At 34.4% G+C, this 22,944-nt stretch overlaps 1 protein-coding gene across 2 annotated transcripts in view; it reads right to left on the bottom strand.

The window, feature by feature from the left end:
- Positions 1-1,671: 1,671 nt before the first annotated feature.
- The window catches only part of LOC111509378 (transient receptor potential channel pyrexia), a 34,870-nt gene continuing 13,597 nt past the window's right edge, over positions 1,672-22,944 (bottom strand). For both annotated transcript variants that reach the window (XM_074169761.1, XM_074169762.1), the window contains 8 exons: positions 19,568-19,690; positions 17,595-17,894; positions 14,531-14,644; positions 11,072-11,271; positions 9,351-9,468; positions 7,783-7,922; positions 4,144-4,636; positions 1,672-1,795 (listed from right to left, as the gene is read on the bottom strand). In XM_074169761.1, the coding sequence (XP_074025862.1) occupies positions 1,743-1,795; positions 4,144-4,636; positions 7,783-7,922; positions 9,351-9,468; positions 11,072-11,271; positions 14,531-14,644; positions 17,595-17,894; positions 19,568-19,690 (1,541 nt within the window). In that variant the 3' untranslated portion in view covers positions 1,672-1,742. The remainder of the gene's footprint in view (positions 1,796-4,143; positions 4,637-7,782; positions 7,923-9,350; positions 9,469-11,071; positions 11,272-14,530; positions 14,645-17,594; positions 17,895-19,567; positions 19,691-22,944) is intronic.

The following is a 22,944-nucleotide window of genomic DNA, read 5'->3' on the forward strand; positions in this document are numbered from 1 at the left end:
AGCAGAAAATGAGGTTACTACATTCATATTACTGTAAAACATTATTGAATATTCAAATGCTACCTACTTGCCTAAATTTCTCCCTTCACGCCACAATTTATGTCACAAACATAACCGCAGTGTTTTGAATCTATCAGTTAGCCGATTGAATTAATTATGTACACGATAACTTAATTAAGCACATTATTGTTGAGTGTTTGGGAATTAATTCGCAGGGGATGTCCTGTCAAGTTCATGTCAGGTGAAATTTTCATCAGTGTTGCAAACAGTACTATAGCAAACTTAACTAACCGCTATTCAACAAATTTCAATAATAACGGAGTAATGGATAATAATCATGTCACACTACCAATATTCACGTTCTTCGTAAAACACCGGCAAAAATTCCTTATATTGATTGATTGAACCTTGCCTTGTCAGTTTTTCCGAAGACCGTTTCTTACAGGGGTTTTCGGATACCTATGTCATCAACGCTGGGGTTCCGCAAGGATCCATTTCATTTCCAACTATTTTTCTATGATACATCAACGATCAGTTGAAAAACACGACAAATCCAAAATCTTGCACGATAACACACTTGTATCTTCTTACGATTCAGATGTCCAACATCAGCTGCCAATTAATACTAATGATGGTAATAATGCCTGAAAAATTATGCATCTTCATACGAGTTTGCATTCCATTTCGTCTGTTTCACGGTTGTACTTCCCTCGACAACTAGGAAATTGTGAACTTTTGACACTTTGAGTGTCTACATCATAGAATGGTACTGGATGGTGCTTGTGAAGCTATCATAAATGATCATCCATTCCCTACGTTGTGTGGAGCTGTAATTGGTTGATATATATTAATATCAAAATTTATTCACAAAAAGGATTTGAGGCTTTGATAACTTCTAATTATATGCGAGCGCTTCCGGTATCAGGCTGTGCTATCATTTTCATTGTTCTACTCAAACGTATACAGCCTTAGTGCAGTAAATTGTCCTCTCCTTCCATCCGGATGTATATTTAAATTTGCCTGTACTTGGATTATATCGGGTAATATCCTTTGTGTTGGTGTTTCTCTAGGTTCACTGTTTCTAGGAATGTGTATTATTTTGTGGGGTATATTGAATGTTATGTCTTGTTGTATTTTGATTTGTATTTGTTTCTCGATCAGTGAATTATAACTTTTGAATTCACTTATCAACGAACAAATACATTTGGTTATATCAGAGTCAATTGTTGAAAAGTATATTCAAATATATTATAAATGAGATCAGATGGAGCACTATCCTCGTGGAACCCCACCCAGAACCTCCTCAATACCACATGTATCACGGACTTTATCATTCGAATCTTTTGCCGAAAAATAATAGGGTAAAATATTTTGCATATGATTTGTATTACTTTCTTGGTGAGTTTATGAATAAATTTCACATATCTACCTGATGTATATATTACCAGTACCAAAGGATTTTACAAGAAGTAGAAAAGGACACTCATACCATGCGAGATGGATCATCAAGACTCATTCTCATTAGGAGTGAACTGAACTTCTCCGAATTTTGTAGTAGCGTAATTTTTGCTGACTTTCAACCTGTTTCTATAAATGATAAGTCATTATACCCACGCTATTCCATATAGTTTCAACAAATTGAAAGGAAAGGAAATATGAGACACAGACAAGTCAAATAAAAAAGTTAATTCAATCAACTTCTCCAAAAGTACAAAATTTGCATTATTGTGTTGATGAAATCATTATTCGTCTTCTGATATTTGTTTGCGGACCTTTCCGATGGATGCTATGGAATCTGAAACGGGAAAATAAAGTGATGACAGGCATTACTAATATTTTTCAATGAATTGTTATCAGATTTGTAGTTTCTTGACTTATTTTTGTGATGATGACTAATTGCCTACGGGAGCCGCTGTATTACTCCGAAACACTTCGGAGAAAAAAATTTGATTTCAATCTACATCATTATATTTTTGAAGACGGATGGTCATCAAATTTAATATTCAATCCACTCCATAGATTATGATTCGCCGATCAAATTGAATTTGAAATTCAAAATATAATTTTCACAAAACTATTGGACGATATTGTGGTGTTTTAACACTAATATAAATAGTGCATGGTTCATGAATGGTTCATGTGGTAAATATACTACAGATATTTTAATTATTACCAGATCTATTAAGGAAAATTTCCCAACAATGGTGTTGCATTGAATGGTGTGAATATACCACTTGCTGAATATGAGAAGTATACTTTTCTGAAATATTGAACGGTAGTGATTGTTTGTTAAAAAAATCGGATTTTTTTATCGACTTTTTTGGGGAAATTTAACCGCCGAGATTTTCATATTTTTCAGTTGTAGAAGTGGAAAACCTTAGAAAGGACGATGAATATATATTTTTCAATTGATTTTATTGAAAGAAATTTGAAATCAAAAAGAAAAAAATATTTGGAATAATTGGTGAAAAATAATGTTTGATATAAAAAAATTAAACAGACTACAAGAGTTGATGAGTAGAAATTGTAATCTCTGGTGTAGAATGAATCTATTGAAAGCATTTTCACTCACGGGAGTAGAAATACAGTCTCACGACATGCGTTTTGCTAATCAAGTTAGCATCATCAGGCTTAGTCATCTCCTGATGCGAAAGGCGTGTTGAAAGACAGTATTTTTGTTAGTTTTATTTTTGAAATATATGGCCATTCTACTATTTCGCAGTTACGGATTTGAAATGTTGTATTTATAATTCATCTTATTTTCCATTTTTATTTCTTTGATTTTCAATTTTTATTTCTCTGATGATTTCATTTTTTGCAATCGTCCTAGTACCATTTTATCAATGCTATTTCTCAAGTTAATTAGCTGTGATTTACAGATTTTCATGCCTGACGTTTCGTCTTCAAACATTACCGGCAATGAGTGAGACAATAGACATAATGCTTCCATGCGAATTTAGTTTCACAATATCATCTCTTGTTTTTTAGTGTAGAATTATTTTTGTTATTAATTTAATTTTGAAAAGTGTTCTATCAAAATAGTAATGTTTGTCATAAACCCATTAAGAAATTTCATTCATGTATTCCATCTGAAGTAATATCATGCTAGTATTAATTATTTGATGTGTTTATTGATATATTTTTCACCGAATTTTGTATATGAAATGTTATATTTCTACAGAAGCAAAAAAATTATAGAAGAATTCATATCTCATAAACGGTCAGAGATAGGTATAGGACATAGTTGATCAAAGTTGTTCATATTGGTTGATTGAATTCGAAAATTGAATAATATACAGGATGTTTCATTTGAATACATTTTTTTTCATGATCATTTATCGAAAATACAAACTGAGACGTATTTTTCATATACTCTGTATGAAATAAATTTTGAGTTTCGTTCTGAAGTAACAACCACCATATCTTATCTTGAAGTTGGAGAATTTGAGCTCGGTGTATTAGTTAATTCATGCGATATTAAATATCAATATTACCATGTTTTCGCCAAAAAGAATTACAAAATAATTATTATTTTAAAATCGGTGAGAGATAGGTATAGAACATGGTTCACAAAAGTAATTTGGATTCCTATGCAGAATTCAAAAATGATATAATATACAGGGTGTTCCATTTTAAATTTCCAAGTTGATGTGTGTGACATGTAGATGTGGCATTAATGAGGTGATGAAAATATTTTCAAACGATAGATCACAGCTATCTACATCGCTAACCAAAATTTGAAACTCTCATTTTTTTTTTGTTCTCTAGATACGTCTTATAAATCATCGAATATGGAATACCCCGTATATTATGGGTAAATGATAGTTCAATCGATCCATTGTGACTATTTGACTTCACAATTTAAATGAACCTAGCCATAGTTTGATCTTACAAAGGTAGATCATTGTCAGTTTTAACTTTTCAAACATAGCTAATCGACAGTTCTAAATATTGATGATGGTTCCACTGTCGGTTAAGTTTGAACAAATGATTTTGAAGTTTGAATTGTTGATTATGGCTGAATAATGATTCCACTCATTCTTTCTCTACTGTTTCTGGAATCTGTTGATATTCTGAAGTTATGGAAGACTGATCCAATAACAATCAGATCAAACATTGATATTGAAAAAAATATATATCTACCTATTATCCGTCTGGGAATATTATGACTCCTCTGAAACGTTGCACACGTTTTCACCTCATATTTGGTGTGAATGAAACTCCTTCTCACCAGGACATTTCTTATAACAGCGGGAATAAATTTGGAATTGAGATGCTTGGAGGAAATGACCTTTTCCAATTGGCAAAGGAATTCCGCCTGTTTCTCTAGTTTTTTCGCGCGACCCCTTCGGTGAAGCTCTTGAATATCACTTACGGCTACACCCACCATGAGATTCATCAGTACGATGCTGGTTAGAATGATGAAAAAGAGGAAAATTATGCGCGACGTAGCTGGCAGAAATGGAGGGTCGGAGGTCGATTCCGCGAATAAATCGGAAAATTCAAACTCCCCCATCATCATAACTGTCGTTTTTACAAGAGCCCTCCAGGGGTCACCAAACTGCTCGAAGGTGTGGAACTGAATTGAGAAACTCAGGGTGAAGCCTATCAAGAGGCAGAGAAAAGCCAGCATTACCTGAAAATTGAAATAGTTTTTGATTTGTTGAAATTCAGTTATAAACATGAAATAAATATAATTTAAAAAACTGAAAAACACGATTTTGAAGAATATCAAACTAAAAGGTTGAAAATATGTTTTTGAATAAGCTTAAAACAATAACGAACGAAAAATACTAGTATTATTGTGAAAATAGCGACAGGTGCTTGATATACAAAAAACATGTCACTAAGCGCCCACGCTATTTTCACAATAATACTACTATTTTTCGTTAGTTATTATTTTAAGCTTATTAAAACACGTGTTTCGATCACCAAGTGATCATCTTCAAGATCTTCCTCTTGAAGATGATCACTTGGTGATCGAAACACGTGTCGAGGTGTAAAAATAACGATTTGGTGTTGGGAAAAAACTCCAGTAATATTAATCAGCCGTATATTGTTTAGAAAAATGACCATTGATATTTTCCGATTCCGAGGAGGGAGCGTGAAAATCAGCTACCAAAAGGCAGCAGGCGTGCGTGTTAATAAAAAAAATACTTTTTTCAAATGAAAAAATATATGTAAAGTGAGTTCCGATTGTATCAAGGAGGTTACGTACAGCGCCATCTGCCCGCGAATAGATCAAGCAATAATTTCGATATATCAAGGAGATTACGTACAGCGTCATCTACTCGCGAATAAATCAAGCAATAATGTCGGTATTTCTGTCAAATACAGATTCCAAGCTTGAGAGTAACAAGCAAACAAACATACATACATACAGGTGAAGCTAATATAAAGCGTGTAAAATTGTAAACCTTTTCGAAAGCTATTCAAAAATTTGTTATGGAATATGCAAGTAAAATAATCAAAGATAACCTATAGGGAAGAGTTTACCTATATGAAATTGCAAATATATTCCTGTTCAAATATTTCTATGTTCTCTTATAATTAGTTTTCAGTAACTAGTGTATAGTAATCAGGGATAGTAATTTTTTTTTAGAATATGCGGAAGCTGATAATCTTCAGGATTATCAATTAGATCTTTACCGGCAGCAGGAGATTGCATATCTTGATAAGGATCTGGAAGTGATTTTGAATTGGGGTAAAAGTAATAAGGTTCAGGCACAAAAACCCAGGCATCGGTTTTCTCCAAGAAAATAAATGTCCCAGAAATGGATATAATAATGACAGAACAGAAAATTCCGCTTTCTGCTTCGATAAGTTTGTTGGGAGGTTAAAATGGATACCAATATGTATTGGCACAATCATGTCACTAGAACTGCAAAAGCTGCTTCTCGAAAGTTCGAAACACTGTTCCGAACTAGAAAACTGTACATACCTCAGTAAATTTTGATGCTTTATAAATCTCAGATCAGACCTTTTTTGGAGTGTTGTTGTCATGTATGCATACCCTAAAGCTACTGGGTTTCATCCAGAATAGAGCCATCCGCCTCATGGGAGACGCGAATATCACTTGCAACCTTGATAGTTTGGAACATCGAAGAAAAGCTAGAGATTTGTCTCTCTTTTATAAACACTTTGACAAGCGATTCAATTCCAATGTGAATCGCTACTTTCGCAGAGGGACCGCTCTTAGATCGCCTCGCTGATTTTCCTGTAGTGTTTGTATTTCGTCCCAAAATAATGAAACTCTATTCCTAATTTTTTCAGGTACAATAATACTCAGATCTCACCCCAGATTCCTTTATATTGGTCATATGACGAGGATATATAAAGCAATTCATGAGTGGAAATTGACTTCAACAAATAGAAGGATACTTGCATTTATTGAACAACAATAACTAAGCATTCATGCAAAATACTTATAAAAGATAAAACCAGTACAATTTGGTTCCAAAGTATGGAATATTGGTTCATCAGAAGGTTACTTATTTAATTCAAACCCTTTGCCGATGAAGAAGGTTAGGTTGGGCCAAAAGTGAGTGGGGCTTATTTGACTTTCTATCGCAACCCCCAAGGGTTTATTGTGACTCACACCTATTCACACCCGACCAAATGAACCCAGCTTCTTAACGAAGCCGATTAGTTTGTATGGTGAGTGATCTTTCAGGTCAGATGGTGAGACTACGGCTCTGCCAAATTCTAAAAATATGATTCGGTCCCTAGCGGGGCAGGGACCGCTAGGGACCGCGGGGTTTTTGGCAAAACCCAAAGCGATGCCAATGACAGGTTCTGGTCTGATGAAGCCTCTTGCAGCACTCTCAATGGGTGGGCCAATATGGCCAGAAATCCAGACCACATACCATCTGTAAAGTCTTTCTATCGATAATGAAAAAAAAAGTAAATGAGAATTCAATATTGGACCGTACAGTAGTATTATATTTGCATTCAATAGTAGAAAATCCACTCATTCATAAAAAAATTCCTAATATTTTTCTGGACATTCGATTTGATTGTTTACATGAAAAATAAAGGATGTTTTGCCGTTATTCCTCTACATGTAAACTCCTAAAAACTGATAAATAATTTTGTTCACTATACTTTCCATTAGTTCGTTTGGAAATGTGAAGTTTATTTCCAAAATACTGCTCTTAATTTTCATTGGCATGATAAAAAATTGCTATATATCTATAGCTAGTTTTAGAAAAACATGTTTACATATAATTAAGGTTATTTTGTATTCGTTCATCAATCTTCCCACACCACCATCATATGTGTAAATGACATCAATTTTTCGGTTTTTCATTTGTGAATTTGTGATCAATAATGAAGAGAGAAAATGAATTATTTCATCTCTCAATACATTTGGATGAAACGGGTTAATGAATTAACGTATTTTGCTGAGTTGTTAGGATAAATATTTTGATATATGTTCTATAATAATCTAGTTTTTGAAATGAATGTATGTATTTAGCTCAGTTGTTAAAATGAATCCTCCTAACTCATAATTTGTTATTGAGTCTAGTTGTTGGGATGAATGTATATGAGTTGGTTAGTTGTTAGAATACTCATACATGCTTCAATCTTGATATTTGTATTTTCATTTAATTTATTGTGTTTGGATTAATTGTTCTCCGTGTTTAGTGTTTCGGAAATGATTGAAAAAACATGTGCCACTCTGAACTAACATCAGAACTTTTTTCACGACGGTCCATTCTATTCGTACATTTCAAAGAAAGAAACGAAATAGCAGAGAGTGCCAAACTATAATTCCATTACCTTAACGACATTCTGCAGGACAGCGGAGAACATGAGGGCATAATATCCCAGACTTGGCAGTCTTCCAATTAGAAGCATTAATTCAATCCAAGCTAGTAAAACGGCAATACTGGTGATGTGCAATACCCAATCTGGAGTTGCTGAAATTTACGATCTGTGTCATTAATTATTTCAATGAGGGTATTATCAGATTCAGGAAAGTGAACGGGCCTCTTTCGAAAAGGATTGAGTTGAAAGTCGAAAGTAAGTTGAAAGTAATGAACGAAATATTCAATAATGGTATTGTAATGTGCTATGTACTCTTTAGGTATTTTTAGTGACTTGTTACGTATTAAATTTATTATCTTTCAACTGTACAAAAAAACAACTATACCAAATAGTTACGTGAACAAGGTCAAGTAAAGGGTTATGCTCACAGCTAGCCTGAACAGGGAGAGAGGAATGAGTTCCTGGAATACTGGATGTCATTGTAACGGGCGCCAATAGATTCAGATATTTAACCCTGACTCGAAATGAAGAAATTGGAGAAATTCAATCTATAAGATCTACTCTAAAAAAAGTAACCAATTGATAATGAACTTAGGCAGATAACAATTATAAAGACTACGGTATCAATTTAATATAAATATATTATATACTGGCTTATCTATCAATATATAATGCATAAAACAAGATATGAAATGGTTGGGGGGTTTCGTGCACTTCGAAAACTCTCATGAGAGGGAAGAAGACAGAAGATCTGTATTGTAGGTCTTCGTCCAGTCCCCCAAAGACATAACTTTTACTAATGACAGAAAACATTCAAACAATATTCGCTGAGATTAGTTCCCACTTCATGATTACTTAATGTAGATATTGGCCCGTGGAAGTTACGGAAAGCAAAATAAATGTACTGCACTTCCTGGAACGGGTGTTCACTCCCTTAATTATATCCTTAGAAGGCGACCATGAATATTACGGTATTGCAACCAGCGAATGATATTCTCTCCCGAGTAATTTTTTCTCTCGAGATTTCAATATATGGGGTTAAACACCTCCGATTACCGATTCCCTCATAATCACGAGACGTTGACTTCCTTTTCCACCAAAAAAAAAAGAACTGATATCTAAAATCCTCCGTAGAGACAAATCGACAGTTGATAATCTAATCCAACGAATAATTCAACCAAATATCACTGTCGAAAGGAACACTGATCAATTAAAACCGCCTAAAGCGTAAAATATTCAATCGACAGAATTCAGCGTTGAAGACATTCAAGCCATTGTTTTAATAAAAAAAACTCTCCACTCCTTTTTTTGTACCCGATAGTTCCTATCGCTACAAACAAAAAGTTTCCTCGTTTCATCGATGATGGCAGCAGCTCTCGTATGCGATATGAAAGATAATTGAAATATATTTCTGGTTGCCTACCTTTTAGGAGTTTTTCTAAAATTTTACGGATAACGTAACAGACTTTCATAAAGGAAATATCAATCGTATTCTTGATTCAAAGAAGCCTAAAGATGAGAACATTACGTGGATTTTGAATGTCATCTTTCGAATGACGAGCTGAAGTTTCATAACTTACCCTGAGTATCTCTGATGACGTCATCTGCAACTACAGCAACTGTTAGGGACAAAGATGTACAAATCAGATTCATCCATATTTCATACCGTTGAAAATAATATCTTCGGATCAAAATGCCCTGGAACAAAAATAGAAAAATTGATATAAATACTGGATTTTCATTGTTCTGTATCAAAATAATGTAGGAATTATAAGAGCTTTTGGATGATGACAAAAATATATCGGCATGATATAAGATGATAAGATGAAAAACAGTCCATATTCTTCAAACTGATAACCAGCCTGTATTCATAGTTGCAAGTGCTTCATACAGTCAATGACGAGAGGCAGAAAACAAAATAAATTATAGTATTTCCATTGATTTATAACGAATCACTATTAGATTAGTAGTTTCCGCAAATATAAACTGAAAGTTGTTTAGTGACATACGATGATGATATTCGATGAAAATCTATAACTAACGTATTAAAAAAAACCTCCATTGTGAGACTTTCACTAAACACTTTTTCAAAAACGCAACACGTGTTTCGCCATACAATGGCTTCTTCGGGTTTGTGAAGACATGCTCGAAGGAGCCATTGTATGGCGAAACATGTGTTGCGTTTTTATAAAACTTCCGAGTGGAAATCTCACAAAATGTTTTTTGGGTACGTTAGTTCAGTTACAGTTGAGAAGTTCATTTTGTTACTCATTTGGTGGAGTCTGAAATGGTGTGAGCTCCGCAATTTACACTAGATTCTCAAATAGATCCATCCACTTGGAAATTGACCCTAACCTAACTTCACTAGCATTCAGGTGTGCTACATTTTGGCTTCTTTCATCTTCTCATAATTTCAACAATTTGCGCTCCACAATTTGATAGCAAACATTTGCAGTTCCAAGAATTTTGTCCAACTAAAATTGATTCCATATTACTTTCTCAATAACCATTGTCTGTGATATTCGTTAACATTGTTTTTTGACTTTCTATGTTCCTTGTACTGGCTCTTTCACTTATCGTAGTATTCGAATAATTGTGTCAAAGTTTTCATAGTATGATAGATAGAATCAATTGCTTCTAGTAACAAAATGAGATATGTATTGTACTATAAACTCAATACCACTTAGTTACTTATTTTCGACCCCATCTATCCAGCAAACGATGGTCCATGATGACAGAACTGTTACTATTTCGATTGTAAAAAAATTATGAACCGAGTCCTTATATTGAAAATGAAATAATTGAAAATATGCCTTGATATAAAACTTAGCTCTCACTATTTGGATAAATTTCAAATGTCATTCATTGTTGTGGAATTGGCCGCGGTGGTAGTGCGCCCGACTCACGATCGGAAGACCGTGGGTTCGATTCCTGCCTCGACCAGATATTTTTCTCGAGAGAATTTATCTGGTTGAAGCCGGAATGATTCTGCAGCCGTGTTAGGAATCACACGTTTAAAGGTAAAACCTCGTTAGGCCTTAGCTCGCACAAGTTTCTCAACTTCTGAGAGTTGTCGTTCGTATGGTGGCGACAGCTGATTAACGAAAAAACAGATTTTTAAACAGACAGATTCATTGATGATACGAAAAGAAATTAACAAAACCACATTTTCATAGACTATAGAGTGAAACTAACCTTATATGATTGCCTATCCACGTTGTTATCTGGTGAACAACATGTCATATTATCGATGATAAAAAGCACTATTTCACTACATTCAGAATTGTGGCCTAATACTCACCTGAAGTATGGCATGTCCTAGAAGACCAGTTGATGTGAGTATCAAGACATATTTTATAACTTTCGTAAGGACTTCATTTCTGAAATTTTGTATCATCAACGATACATATACTCCCATGGATACCGAGAATATGAAATATATACTGATCCAGAAGTAGAAGAAATAACATATTCTGGACCATTTGAGCACTAGGTAGAGCTCTGAAACAAAAAATAATATGATATTATCACTGACTCATTTCCATCAAATTTTTTATTCATCTACATGTGAAAAAAATGGGTGGTGGTACTATAGGATATTTCTTTATGGATTTCTGTAGGGGAAACCAAGTACAAAAGTAACAGCGGGTCGAAAGTAACAAATGCTTTCTAGATTTATCCAATGGACGAACACCGCTTTACCGCCGTCAGGCGATAGCCAGAAGCGCCCCCCTCAATTGCATTCAGTCGCCGCGTGCGCCATGCGTTGTTACGCTGTGTGACAGGACATTACGTGTTTTCCCAAATCAAAAGTAAGTTATTAGACGTATTCTTATTGCGACAACGCGACAACGCATAAGAACTACTGAACGAGGAACTATCGACACGGAAGTGTATCGAAAAGCGGCTGAAAAGCATTTTAAAGATGGTGCAAAAATTAGAGGCCTGGCAAAAAATATAATGTTTGCCATGTAACATTATATAGATTTATAAAAATTCTAGAAACAGGAAATACTAGCGCAGTTGTGGGCTACCTTTGCGTCAACCGAGTTTTTACTGATAATGAGGAAACTAATCTACGCAACTATTTAATTGAGTGCTCTGCAGTGTATTTTGGGCTCCATTTGAAGTACATAAACTGGCCTACGAGTAAGCGATTAAAAATGGAAAAACATTTCCTGAAAAGTGGCACTATAGTCGAATGGCGCCTAAGGAATGGTTGACGGGACATTTAAAACGACACCCGAGTCTGTCACCCGGGCTTCAAGTTTCAACGAGCATAATGAGAGTAAATTTTTTGATACCATGGCTGAGGTAATCGATTAGTAGCAATATCTGGGCAAAATTGTAGCCCAAAAAGAAATTAAACAAGTGGGTGTAGTAACCTCAGTAGAGCGTGGAACATTATTAAATGTTGCTGTTGCCATCACTACTAAAGGAAGACACATCCCGCCTTTTTTCGTATTCCCACTGAAACGATTCCAAGACCACATGATACGCGAGGATCCTGTTGGTTGTGCTGGAGCTAGCAATGCTAGTGGATGGATGCAGAATGCAGAATTTTTACTGTTTCTACAACATTTTAAAAGACAAGTCGAACTCACAGTTGATCAAAAATGCTTGTTACTGCTCGACAACCATGCATCGCATATGTCGATTCAAGCTCTAGATTTTTGTATAGGAAATGGAATGGTACTGCTATCGTTCCCACCCCATTGCACACACAAACTTCAGCCTTTGGATGAAGCAGTATTTGGGCCATTTAAGAAAATGATAAACACCGCTACATACAACTGGACGCGAAATCATCCTGGTCAAACGATGACTATTCATTACATTCCTGGGATTGCTAGAGGAGCATTTCCTCTTTTTGTCACTAATAGAAATGCAATCGCTGGATTCGCCTGTACCGGCATAAGTTCTTTTAATAGGAATATTCTTACTGCTATTGACTATGCGCCATCATTTGTGACTGACCGTCTGTTACAAGTCAACAGACAAATTCCGCCAAATGATGTGTTGACTAGTTCTGACGCAATATCATCCATTCAAGTTGATCCAAGTACTCCAGCTGGTGATCTTCCAACAAAAATTGACCTATCTGTTCCCCATACAGATAGCAATGATTTGTCAAACAATAATGACCAACCACCGGCTGTTCAAAATATACCGGACCCGAACTCTGCTGACACTGATCCTCTGTTAGCTAACTCAATTGTTGATCGAAGATCCAAATCACCAGTGGCAGGACCTAGCGAGATGCAATATACAAACTCAATCCAGTCGTTTAATTTCTCACCTAAAGATCTTAGACCTGTACCACAAGCGGGTCCGAGGACTGAAATAAATAAAGGTCGTAAAAAACGTAAGACTGCCATTCTGACGGATACTCCCGAAATTAACTTAATTGAACAAGAACACCAACAACGAAATATAGCCAAGATAATTGTACTGCAAACTTATACTAGAGAAGGTAAGATAAAAGTGTTATGTGCAGAAGAAGAGAGAAAAGGAAAAAAGAAAAAGAAGGCACCTAAAGAAAAGGAAAATAAATCTGACGACGAAGATTGCTTCTGTCTTGTCTGTCTAGAAACTTTTGGCAATACTCGACCAAATGAACAGTGGATACAATGTATCGAATGTAAAATGTGGTCCCATGTGGAATGCGTGGGTGACGATTAGAATTATGTGTGCCATAATTGCGATTCTGAGTGAGGGAATAATGACTGAGTTATTGAAGTCTGATTATTAAAGAATGATCAACATCATACTAAATTGATCTCATTACTCCAACTAAGAATACATTTTATTGACTTGTTTTATTAATGTTATTCATCATAATATAATAAATCGAGTTACTAGTGTAAAGAACACAAACTGAATTTTTACATGGTTATATTAATATAATAACAACGGTAACACCCAGCCAGAAATCAAAGTAAAAGTATTATTTTTGTTCCCGGTCTCCCCTACTTTGACAATTGATAATGGCCATCTTGTTGAAGCTACATCGGTCAAAATAGTTGTTTTTCATTCCACACATGGGCCACACAGCCCATGCCACATTGGATATTCTGCACCAGTGATTTGAGAGCATGGTCATCTCACGTGGAGGTGATGTGAACTGGCCACCGAAATCGTGCGATTTGAATCTGTTAGACCTTTTTTTGTAGGGTTTTCTCAAGTCGTAGATACATGCAAATAAGCCATAAACCTCAGCGGTCCTCGAAGTCAACATACCACATGCCATCAGTCAAATTCAGAGTCCTGGAAAATTGGACGTTTCGGATGCGCTCCACCCAGAGAAGCCGTGGCGAACATTTGAACGATGTTATATTCCACACATAATGGCATCAATAGGACTTTCAAATGAATACAAAATTTCGTTAATATCTCACACATGTTTTCTTTTATTTGAACTCAAAATAGGAAGTGGTTAATGAAAGACCCTATATTTAGAATCCAAATATTTTGTTATGTCTTCACCTCATTTGATGGTCAATTCCAACGAAATATATCATAAATCAATCCTGTGCTTTCATGGGAAATTTGAGCTGATGAATTGGCAATACATATTTTTGAGCTTCCCTAAAAATATGTTGTAGGATATTTGAAAAAGTAATGTTTCCAAGACAGCAAAACAACCTTACATATGTGGAATATTTCCCAATAACCCTAAGTATTTGAGATATACTTTTATTTTCACTCGACTTTATGAGTATACGTCTCAAAAAAAATATAAAACTTGTAGAGAACTCACCGATGAGCGGATGTTGTAAAACCTCTATTTTCTCTTCTTCTGAAGCGGAAACAAGCATTTGAGAAATCACCTCCATTTGTCTTTCGCAATTTTTTGGCGCCAGGACACTGAAATCTGTTTAGGAATGAAATGTTCAGATATACACATTTATTTACATTACTCTACCTCGAAATGAACAGCTTTGGTTTATAACAATACTGAGCTATATACGAGTAGGTGATATATGAGGATGATAAATTTCAAAAGAGATTATTTTTTCGAAATGTTTCTATGGTATTTACTAAAGTCGAATCAAAATGACTTGATAGGATTAGGAATATATTCATAGCATAATTTCTTGATTTCCATCACTAATTGATCGACAGTCCCAGTAAGAATTTGTTAAACTTTCAACATTTTATGTACGTTGGTACGTTGCAGGATACTGAATGCATCCACAATCATAAGGGGTCTTCTTGGACCTTTCAGAAAAGCTGTAGACATGCAGGCCGAAATGTACAGTTCTGAAATCGTGCAAGTGGACTATATTCTGGAATATCCTCTACGACATCCGTACTGAAGAGATTCATATTTATTGGTGGATATTGCGGTTAACAAATGTTTAACTGCAAGATTCCCTCCTTGATGACCGCAGTAACCTTTCCATATAAAGCACTTGTACGTCAGTTATAACTGCTCCTGATTTGGCTCCATTATTTCAAGCGTGAACGTTTGTAGATCTGCTCAAAGAGAGAGTGTTCTCTCCTATGATACAGATTATGTTCCTTCTGCTCAAGGATTTGGTGCAAGGCATATTGATGTGATTTTTTTTTCTGGTTGCTCTGTACGGAATGAAGAGAAAGTCTTGCTTCCGATTCGAAGTTACAGAGAGGACTTTCACCTTAATGGGTTACACTCTATTTGGCAGAGTTAGCACCCCAATGCTGCAAGGCAAAACATAATATGTGGTCGAACTTGTGGGAGAAATAATGTATCTATTAATACTCTATACTTCTACGAGTTATACATTCATCAAGGTATCTTTGGCAAATTATAGAAACTGATCAACCGATGCGAGGTGAAAACATGCCGTATTTTTGTCTTGATGTATATGCATAGACGAGTATTCCTACCAGATGACGAATGACAGTTTTTAACAAATAATTCTTTATTCCGAAATGTATTCAAAATAATATATTTAGCGGTGAAATGGAGCACGTTTGATCCTCGCCCCACCAGACATTTTCCTCAAGAAAATGTATGTTGGGATGGTTCTGCAACGTTACATGGTTAACGAACTGTGAATAGCTATGATGCCTCCTAGGTGAATCGTGAAGTTATCATCACTGTCTAATCAAACATGAGGCTAATGATCAGAAATAGGTATTCATGATATGAGTGTTAAAGGTAAGGTTTTATTTTGTGAGTGAGAAATTTTGCGAAACGAGCATAGCGAGTTGAGCAATTTCAAGAACAAAATAAAATTTACTTTTAACACAACATAAGTTTTTTGTACAACTGTCCTGTTTTCATAATGAAATAGATAAATTTAATATTTCTTCAAAAACACATTTTGAGATCTCTTGTCAGTTAACTATTTTTAAGTTATCGCATTTGCTGTGAAGTGACCGAGACGCCGAATCACCTGGTCACCAACAAACAGTATTGTTTACAGCACACGCGTTTTATTTAAAGTCACATTTGAAGTTCTTGCTGGTGTTTAATGTCTTGCATCATGAAGAATAATAGTGTGGAATTGTGTGTTCTTGACGATACTGAAGAGGCTGCAAAAAGAGTTTCAATTGAAGCATATTCATCTCATATTCTAATTTTCTTAGCTGATGTAGACTTGAAAACGTTCAAGAAAATTTCAGCGAAACCGTCTTTTTAGCCTATCTAGAAGAGAAATGAAAAATTTGGAACTCTTTAACTTTGTGGAGCAAGTTTTCAATGAAAAAGTCGAGTGCGCTAGTTGAAAATGATGTTAACACAAGAGAATATTTCGAACTAATAGCATTCTTAAAGCGGAAAAATGAAAGTTATAAGCTCGAAAAATCAAAAATTCTTACGTTTGAACAAGTATAGAAGTTTATAAATGAGGCGCCAGATGAAAAATATTTGATGATAAAGGTTGCTACTATTTTTGGAATATATGGAGCCTGCCGGCGTGAAGAGTTGTGCCGTTTATTATAGGTCGTTCTTTTTGCATTGTTGGAAAAACCATTTACTATTTCAATGAATACGTTACAATACTGTTACCAACAGTTACAACTTTTCCTTCTGAAATACCCAAATTTTAAATGCAGTATCTACCAAGTTAGTATGAACACCTTTGGGAAAATGCGCTCTACCATTGCTGAGTTTCTGAACCTCCAGGAACCAAAGGAATATACAGGTCACTGTTTTGGAAGGTCTTCTGCTTCTTTGCTAGCAGAATCCGGGGCAAATATAATGGATATTGAGAAGCACGGAGGATGGAAGTCTACAACAGTAGCTGAGGGTTACATTGATCATTCTATTTCTTATAAAAAGGCTATTGCTGAAAGAATAATCCCAACAGCTAGCTCTGCGTCACATCATCGTCCTTTTCACTTCAAGAATTGAATGTTAATGCCCATGAAATTATCAACTCAGATAGTTCAAATATATTACAAGGCTCTTCAACATCGCGAAGTATCAATATCAGTAGTTGTTCTAATTGTACTTTTCATATTAATGTTTTCCTACAGTTGAAAAAGCAAATGCGCCACTGGAATCAATGAAGTCGCCCCGGAGCGCCAATTAATTTTTATTGTTGTTTTTATTTTTATCGTTGTTTTAATAAAATTTTCTTGGTTTGGAAAAAAAATAATAATGCAATTGATGTATATAACACATTTGCAACATAATTTAATTTTATCTATATCTATTGTTCATAATAAATATTCGAAAATTGAATAACTATGTTTTCTTTATTGCTATTTGGTCGAAAAAAATCGTGTTGAAAGTAACACGCTACTTTGTAAACATCATTTTTTAATACTCTTGACATCCATTAAATATGTCACTTTCAATGACATTTGCACAAAAATATATTTCTACTCACCTACATTGTAAACAGACCTATACTTGTCAGTCTGTTCCATAACGATACTTCCATCCAAGATATTCCGGATGAATTTTTCAGGATTCACAATTTGCTCGAATATTATATCTGCTACGCTCTCTTTCTCATCGTTCAATACTGCCAAATCTCCACCGTGCTCTATAAGCATCCTTAAGCAATTTTTGTGGCAAAACTGCGCTGCAATGTGGAGTGCCGTCCTTCCTTCCTCATCGGAACAATTAATAATATCTGGAGTGCATCGTTTGTCGTTCAATATTAGGCTGAGGATATTGCTTCCACCTATGAAGGAAATGAAAAATTGTGCCCATATTTGAATTGATTATTTGAAATTGGACTCTATAGAAATTATATAGATATAGACATAGATATAGATATAGATATAGATATAGATATAGATATAGATATAGATATAGATATAGATATAGATATAGATATAGATATAGATATAGATATAGATATAGATATAGATATAGATATAGATATAGATATAGATATAGATATAGATATAGATATAGATATAGATATAGATATAGATATAGATATAGATATAGATATAGATATAGATATAGATATAGATATAGATATAGATATAGATATAGATATAGATATAGATATAGATATAGATATAGATATAGATATAGATATAGATATAGATATAGATATAGATATAGATATAGATATAGATATAGATATAGATATAGATATAGATATAGATATAGATATAGATATAGATATGACAATTCTTGGCAAGCTTTGAAATGATGTGTTGATGTGATGGAGGTGGCTGATACTTGATGAAAATAGTAACACTTTTTGTGATCTTCACTAAACAGTTCACAGGTTGCAACTTCTCCAAGTATGTTGCTACTAATTGAATTCTATGAATAACTTCGAAAATGGAGTTCATGATGATCATTTGGTTAATAGTTAACGTGACTGTTAGATTGGTCTGTTTTACTGATACGAGTAGCCAGTTGGGTGTATTCGTTGAATTTGTTCATTCCGTCAATTAAATTCGCTATTGAAATGGAAGTAAATATTTCAAAAAAATTCTAGGCTCGACTGCTACTGAAATTGATTGAAGACATGATTTTATAATTTTACCCAAACGATCTTTCAAAGATGTTTTCATCAAAATTTCATGTTTCATCAGTATCTACTTCAGTGAACTCACTTATAATATCCGTCGATCTTTAAAAAAGAAAAACTTTAACGTGACCTACATAACAAATAATAACTTGGGTAAATTTATCAAGAACAATGAACACAAAACTTTAGTGTAGGATAGATCAGGAGTGCTAGGTTGACCCAAAACTTTATATTGACCGAAAGTGAAGACAATTGAATAAAACTAGCCGAAACTTAATGAAAATCTATATTGAATTTAATTAATACAGTTCATTGTATGATTTTCACTATAAAAGGTTATACAAAAACCTTGCTTAAGAAAGCTATTGTATAGCGAAACACGTGTCGCAGTTTTTTTCGTTAGCCCTTTCATAGTGAAAATCATACAATAAACTATATTAATTAGTTTTCTTTTTCAAAAGTGAAGAACCGTTCCTCAAAGAATGAAAGAGCATAGGAGTAGTATCTTAAATGTCAAGACCTTTTTTACATTTGCAAACCATATTTGGCAGAGTAGCACGAATTCAAATCACGACTAAGACATATTAAATTTGCAAGAGAAATGTATGAAATGTTTATGGAAACTTGCAGTTTTGTGAACTGAAGTGAAAATCCCATAATCAAGTGACACTTGTTATGGTCGTTGCCGAAAAAACACAAATGGTTCTGAAGAATTGCAGGTAAATTGGTTGAGAAACAATATTCTGTTACTAATGAACAAATAAACCCGTTATCAAATTAATTTCCACTACTTATCAAAATAATCAGGACAAACTTGTGAAATGTGCACGTCTTCGAAATGAAAGATCATTCGATAATCTTACCTATTTCCGCGATGAGATGGAGTTCATTTCTATAAGCCGGTCTCAGCCACGCTCCTGCCTTCAAAAGCATTTCCACGGATTCAGCTCTTTTGTAGAAAACGGCGTTGTATAAAGGAGTGAAACCTGCGACAGGTTAAGATGATTTTATATGTTGGAATTTCACATATTGCGGGCCATTCATTCTGAGAGGGTGCAAGTTAAATCATTCTCTGTTTTCGTATGAAATGTCATTTACTTTCATATTATGTAGGCGAACATGTTTTTAATTCATTGTTGATGATTCGGGAGATTCTCCTCTGATGAGGAAAGGAAAAAGGAAGTAAGTTAAATTGTTGCAAGTACCAAACAGATTCAAATTTCAATATTTTGACTAGCACTTGGATGCAATACTGGAATCACTCTATTTATCAACGAGAATAATAATAGTAATGAGTTGGAAGAATAATCGTTTGCTATCGAGATGGAAATTAAAATGTGCAAAGGTTCATATCAAAAGAAGGCGATGCGGAGATTGCGAATTGGATATGCAGCTTGTAAATGGAATTATTCTACAGCGTGACTCACGCTCGATGGTAGGTTAGACGTTTCTGGAAAACGCAAAGCATGATTTTTCTGGAAATTCCATCTCTCACATTTCCTTACCTGTTCTATCGATCTAAAATATTTTCAGCATTGCGGCGTTGCCACTTCCATCAAAAAGTCCTAGCAACTTATATTTTTTTAAATGGAACACCCCGTATATTGATACATTTTTGGAAGCGCTCTAATATTTCAATACTTTTTTGTCGAAAATGTCCTATACCCATCTCTAATTGTTTTCGAAATAAAAAATAAATTGTGCTAAATATGGTCCAAAACATAGCCTTAATTAAAATTAAGTACATCAGTACTCTCAATTCATGAAAAGTTGATATTCTGACGATAGTTTGGACAAACTCGAAATATTCAAATAACACCAAGAAATTGACTCCATATCATACAGGGCGTGCTAAAATTACTATTATTTCCATTGTGCATAAAAGTAGTCAAAAGTTCATTTTTTCAAATAAAACCCCCTGCATATTACTCGGTAAATTGAAAGATGGTGAAAAATGCTTCAAGATGATATATCATATCCCTATACCTATATCGTCAAGTTTTCTCAATAAAGTCGCTTCTTCTAGAAACATTTTTTTTTTTTTAGAATTTGGATTTAGGTAGCAGTGGAATTATCAAGCTTATAGCAGTTCGGTTACTTTTATAAGTAATTTACAAAGAGTTATCGACGGTGTTCTTCATCTTCCAAAAAGAATGCAAATATCGATTATTTAAACGAAGTCTTTATGAAATTATTTATTTTACACATGAACAAAATAATCGAATCATTGTCAGATCGTGTAAAAAATTCAACCAAATATATCCTGAATTAACACCAATGAACGAGAGGAAGTTTGTGAGGTTACAAAATAATTTCTTTAACTATGGTTCAAAGTTTCCAGGGAACAAGTGTACCAAAAATCAGTCATTTCTAGGTAAAAAGTAAGACTTTGTGGGCTAAAACATGTGAAAGTACAGACAATAACAGAATAGGATGATTCAAAATAACAAAATTGTAAACAAAATATCACATTTTCACAATAAATGCTGAAAATGTTGTCCATTACATTCTAAACACTTTAAAATGTTTTTTTGTACGCGACTTGTGGTTGCTTTTTCAATTTCCTGGGGATCCATATCTTCAATACTCCGCACTATTCGCCATCGCAATTCTTCTTTGGTAGGCACTGGAGCACTATATACCCTTTCTTTTGGAACACTTAATGAAAAAAAGTCAAGTGACGTGAGATCGGGTGATCTCGGTGGCCAATTCCACGGCCCTAAACGCCTAAACCAAGGATCGTCGAAGAGTTCGTCAAGTTTCCTGGAAACTTCCTGGGTGGAATGAGCTAGCGTTCCGTCCAGTTGAAACCACGAACTCCTATATTCCTCTAAAGGCAGATTTTCAAGAAAATCGGTTACAGTCGTCCTCAATATTTGGAGATACCTCTCTGCATTCAGTGTGTCTTCATAAATAAAAAAGCTAATTTTATTGATCTTCAGAATACAGAAAACATTCAGGTCAAATTTCTCTTGAAAACCCATTTCTTTTGTAACATGAGGATTATGATCAGCCCAAAAATGTTTATTCCTTCTATTGAAAATACCATCCCTCGTAAATTTTGATTCGTCGCTCCAAATTATTTTTGACAAAAATTCCCGATCTCCCTGTGTATGAATCAAAAGGGATTCACAAAAATGCATCCTACGTTCGAGGTCTTCTGCTTTTAGAGCTTGAACTTTGGTGAATTTATGCGGATGCATTCCGTGATTTTTCAAAATTCGTTGTACTGAGCATATGATACACCTAAATCTTCTTCTGCACTGCGAATGGAAGCTTCTGGATATGCATAAAAATATGCCAAAACGTTAACAGTATTGTCCCCATTTGAAGTAATAGGTTTTGGTAATGTTGAAGGCGTTTTTAACATGGAGCCATAGTTAAGGGAATTATTTTGTAATCTTACAAATTTCCTCTCGTTCATTGGTGTTAATTCAGGATACATTTGGTTCAATTTTCTACAAGAGCTGGTAATGATTTGATCACACTGTCCGTGTATAATAAATAATTTCATAAGAACTTCGTTTGAATAATCAATATTTGCATTCATTTTTGACGATTTTTTGAAACACCGTCAATAACCATTTATCAATTACTTATAAAAGTCACCAAACTGTCATAAGCTTGATATTTCCACGGCTACCTAGAAATCAAATTCTTTAAAAATTATATTTTGTACAACTGTTATTGAAAATCTCTTTGATAGAAACACTTCAATCAGAACACCTACCAAAAAATAATTTAGAAAAGTTCACACATGCAGTTCGTGCTATTGGTAATATTAAATCCCTGTGAAGTTACTGACGATGACGAAGTAGTATATTCAGTCCAACTGTAGAAAGTCCTTCATGACTAACCAATAATCCTCCTTAAAATAACGTGAGTTGGCGTATGTAGTTGTAACATATACCTTGTAATCCAAAGATCGTCTGTTTAAATCCCATGGACCCTATAATTTTTTTTATTACCAGCAGTAACGTTATACAAAAAAATTTGTATGATACATGTGTTAAAAGTGATTTTATTTTGCTCGTGAGTTTGTTCCACTTGCTGACGCTCGTTATGCAATAATCCCCACTCACAAAATAAAATGCCACTTTCAACACTTGTAGGTAAAACGTGAATAATTATTTTTCCACAAAAACGGCTTTATTAGGAAAACTTGACGATTTAGGTATAGGCACATGTATATCATCTTGAAGCATTTTTCACTATCTTTCAATTTATCGAGTATTATACA

The sequence above is a fragment of the Leptinotarsa decemlineata genome, unplaced genomic scaffold (genome assembly GCF_025532065.1).
Source record: "Leptinotarsa decemlineata unplaced genomic scaffold, Ldec_3_MD MMD2_P_RNA_scaffold_6, whole genome shotgun sequence".
Classification (NCBI taxonomy): domain Eukaryota; kingdom Metazoa; phylum Arthropoda; class Insecta; order Coleoptera; family Chrysomelidae; genus Leptinotarsa; species Leptinotarsa decemlineata.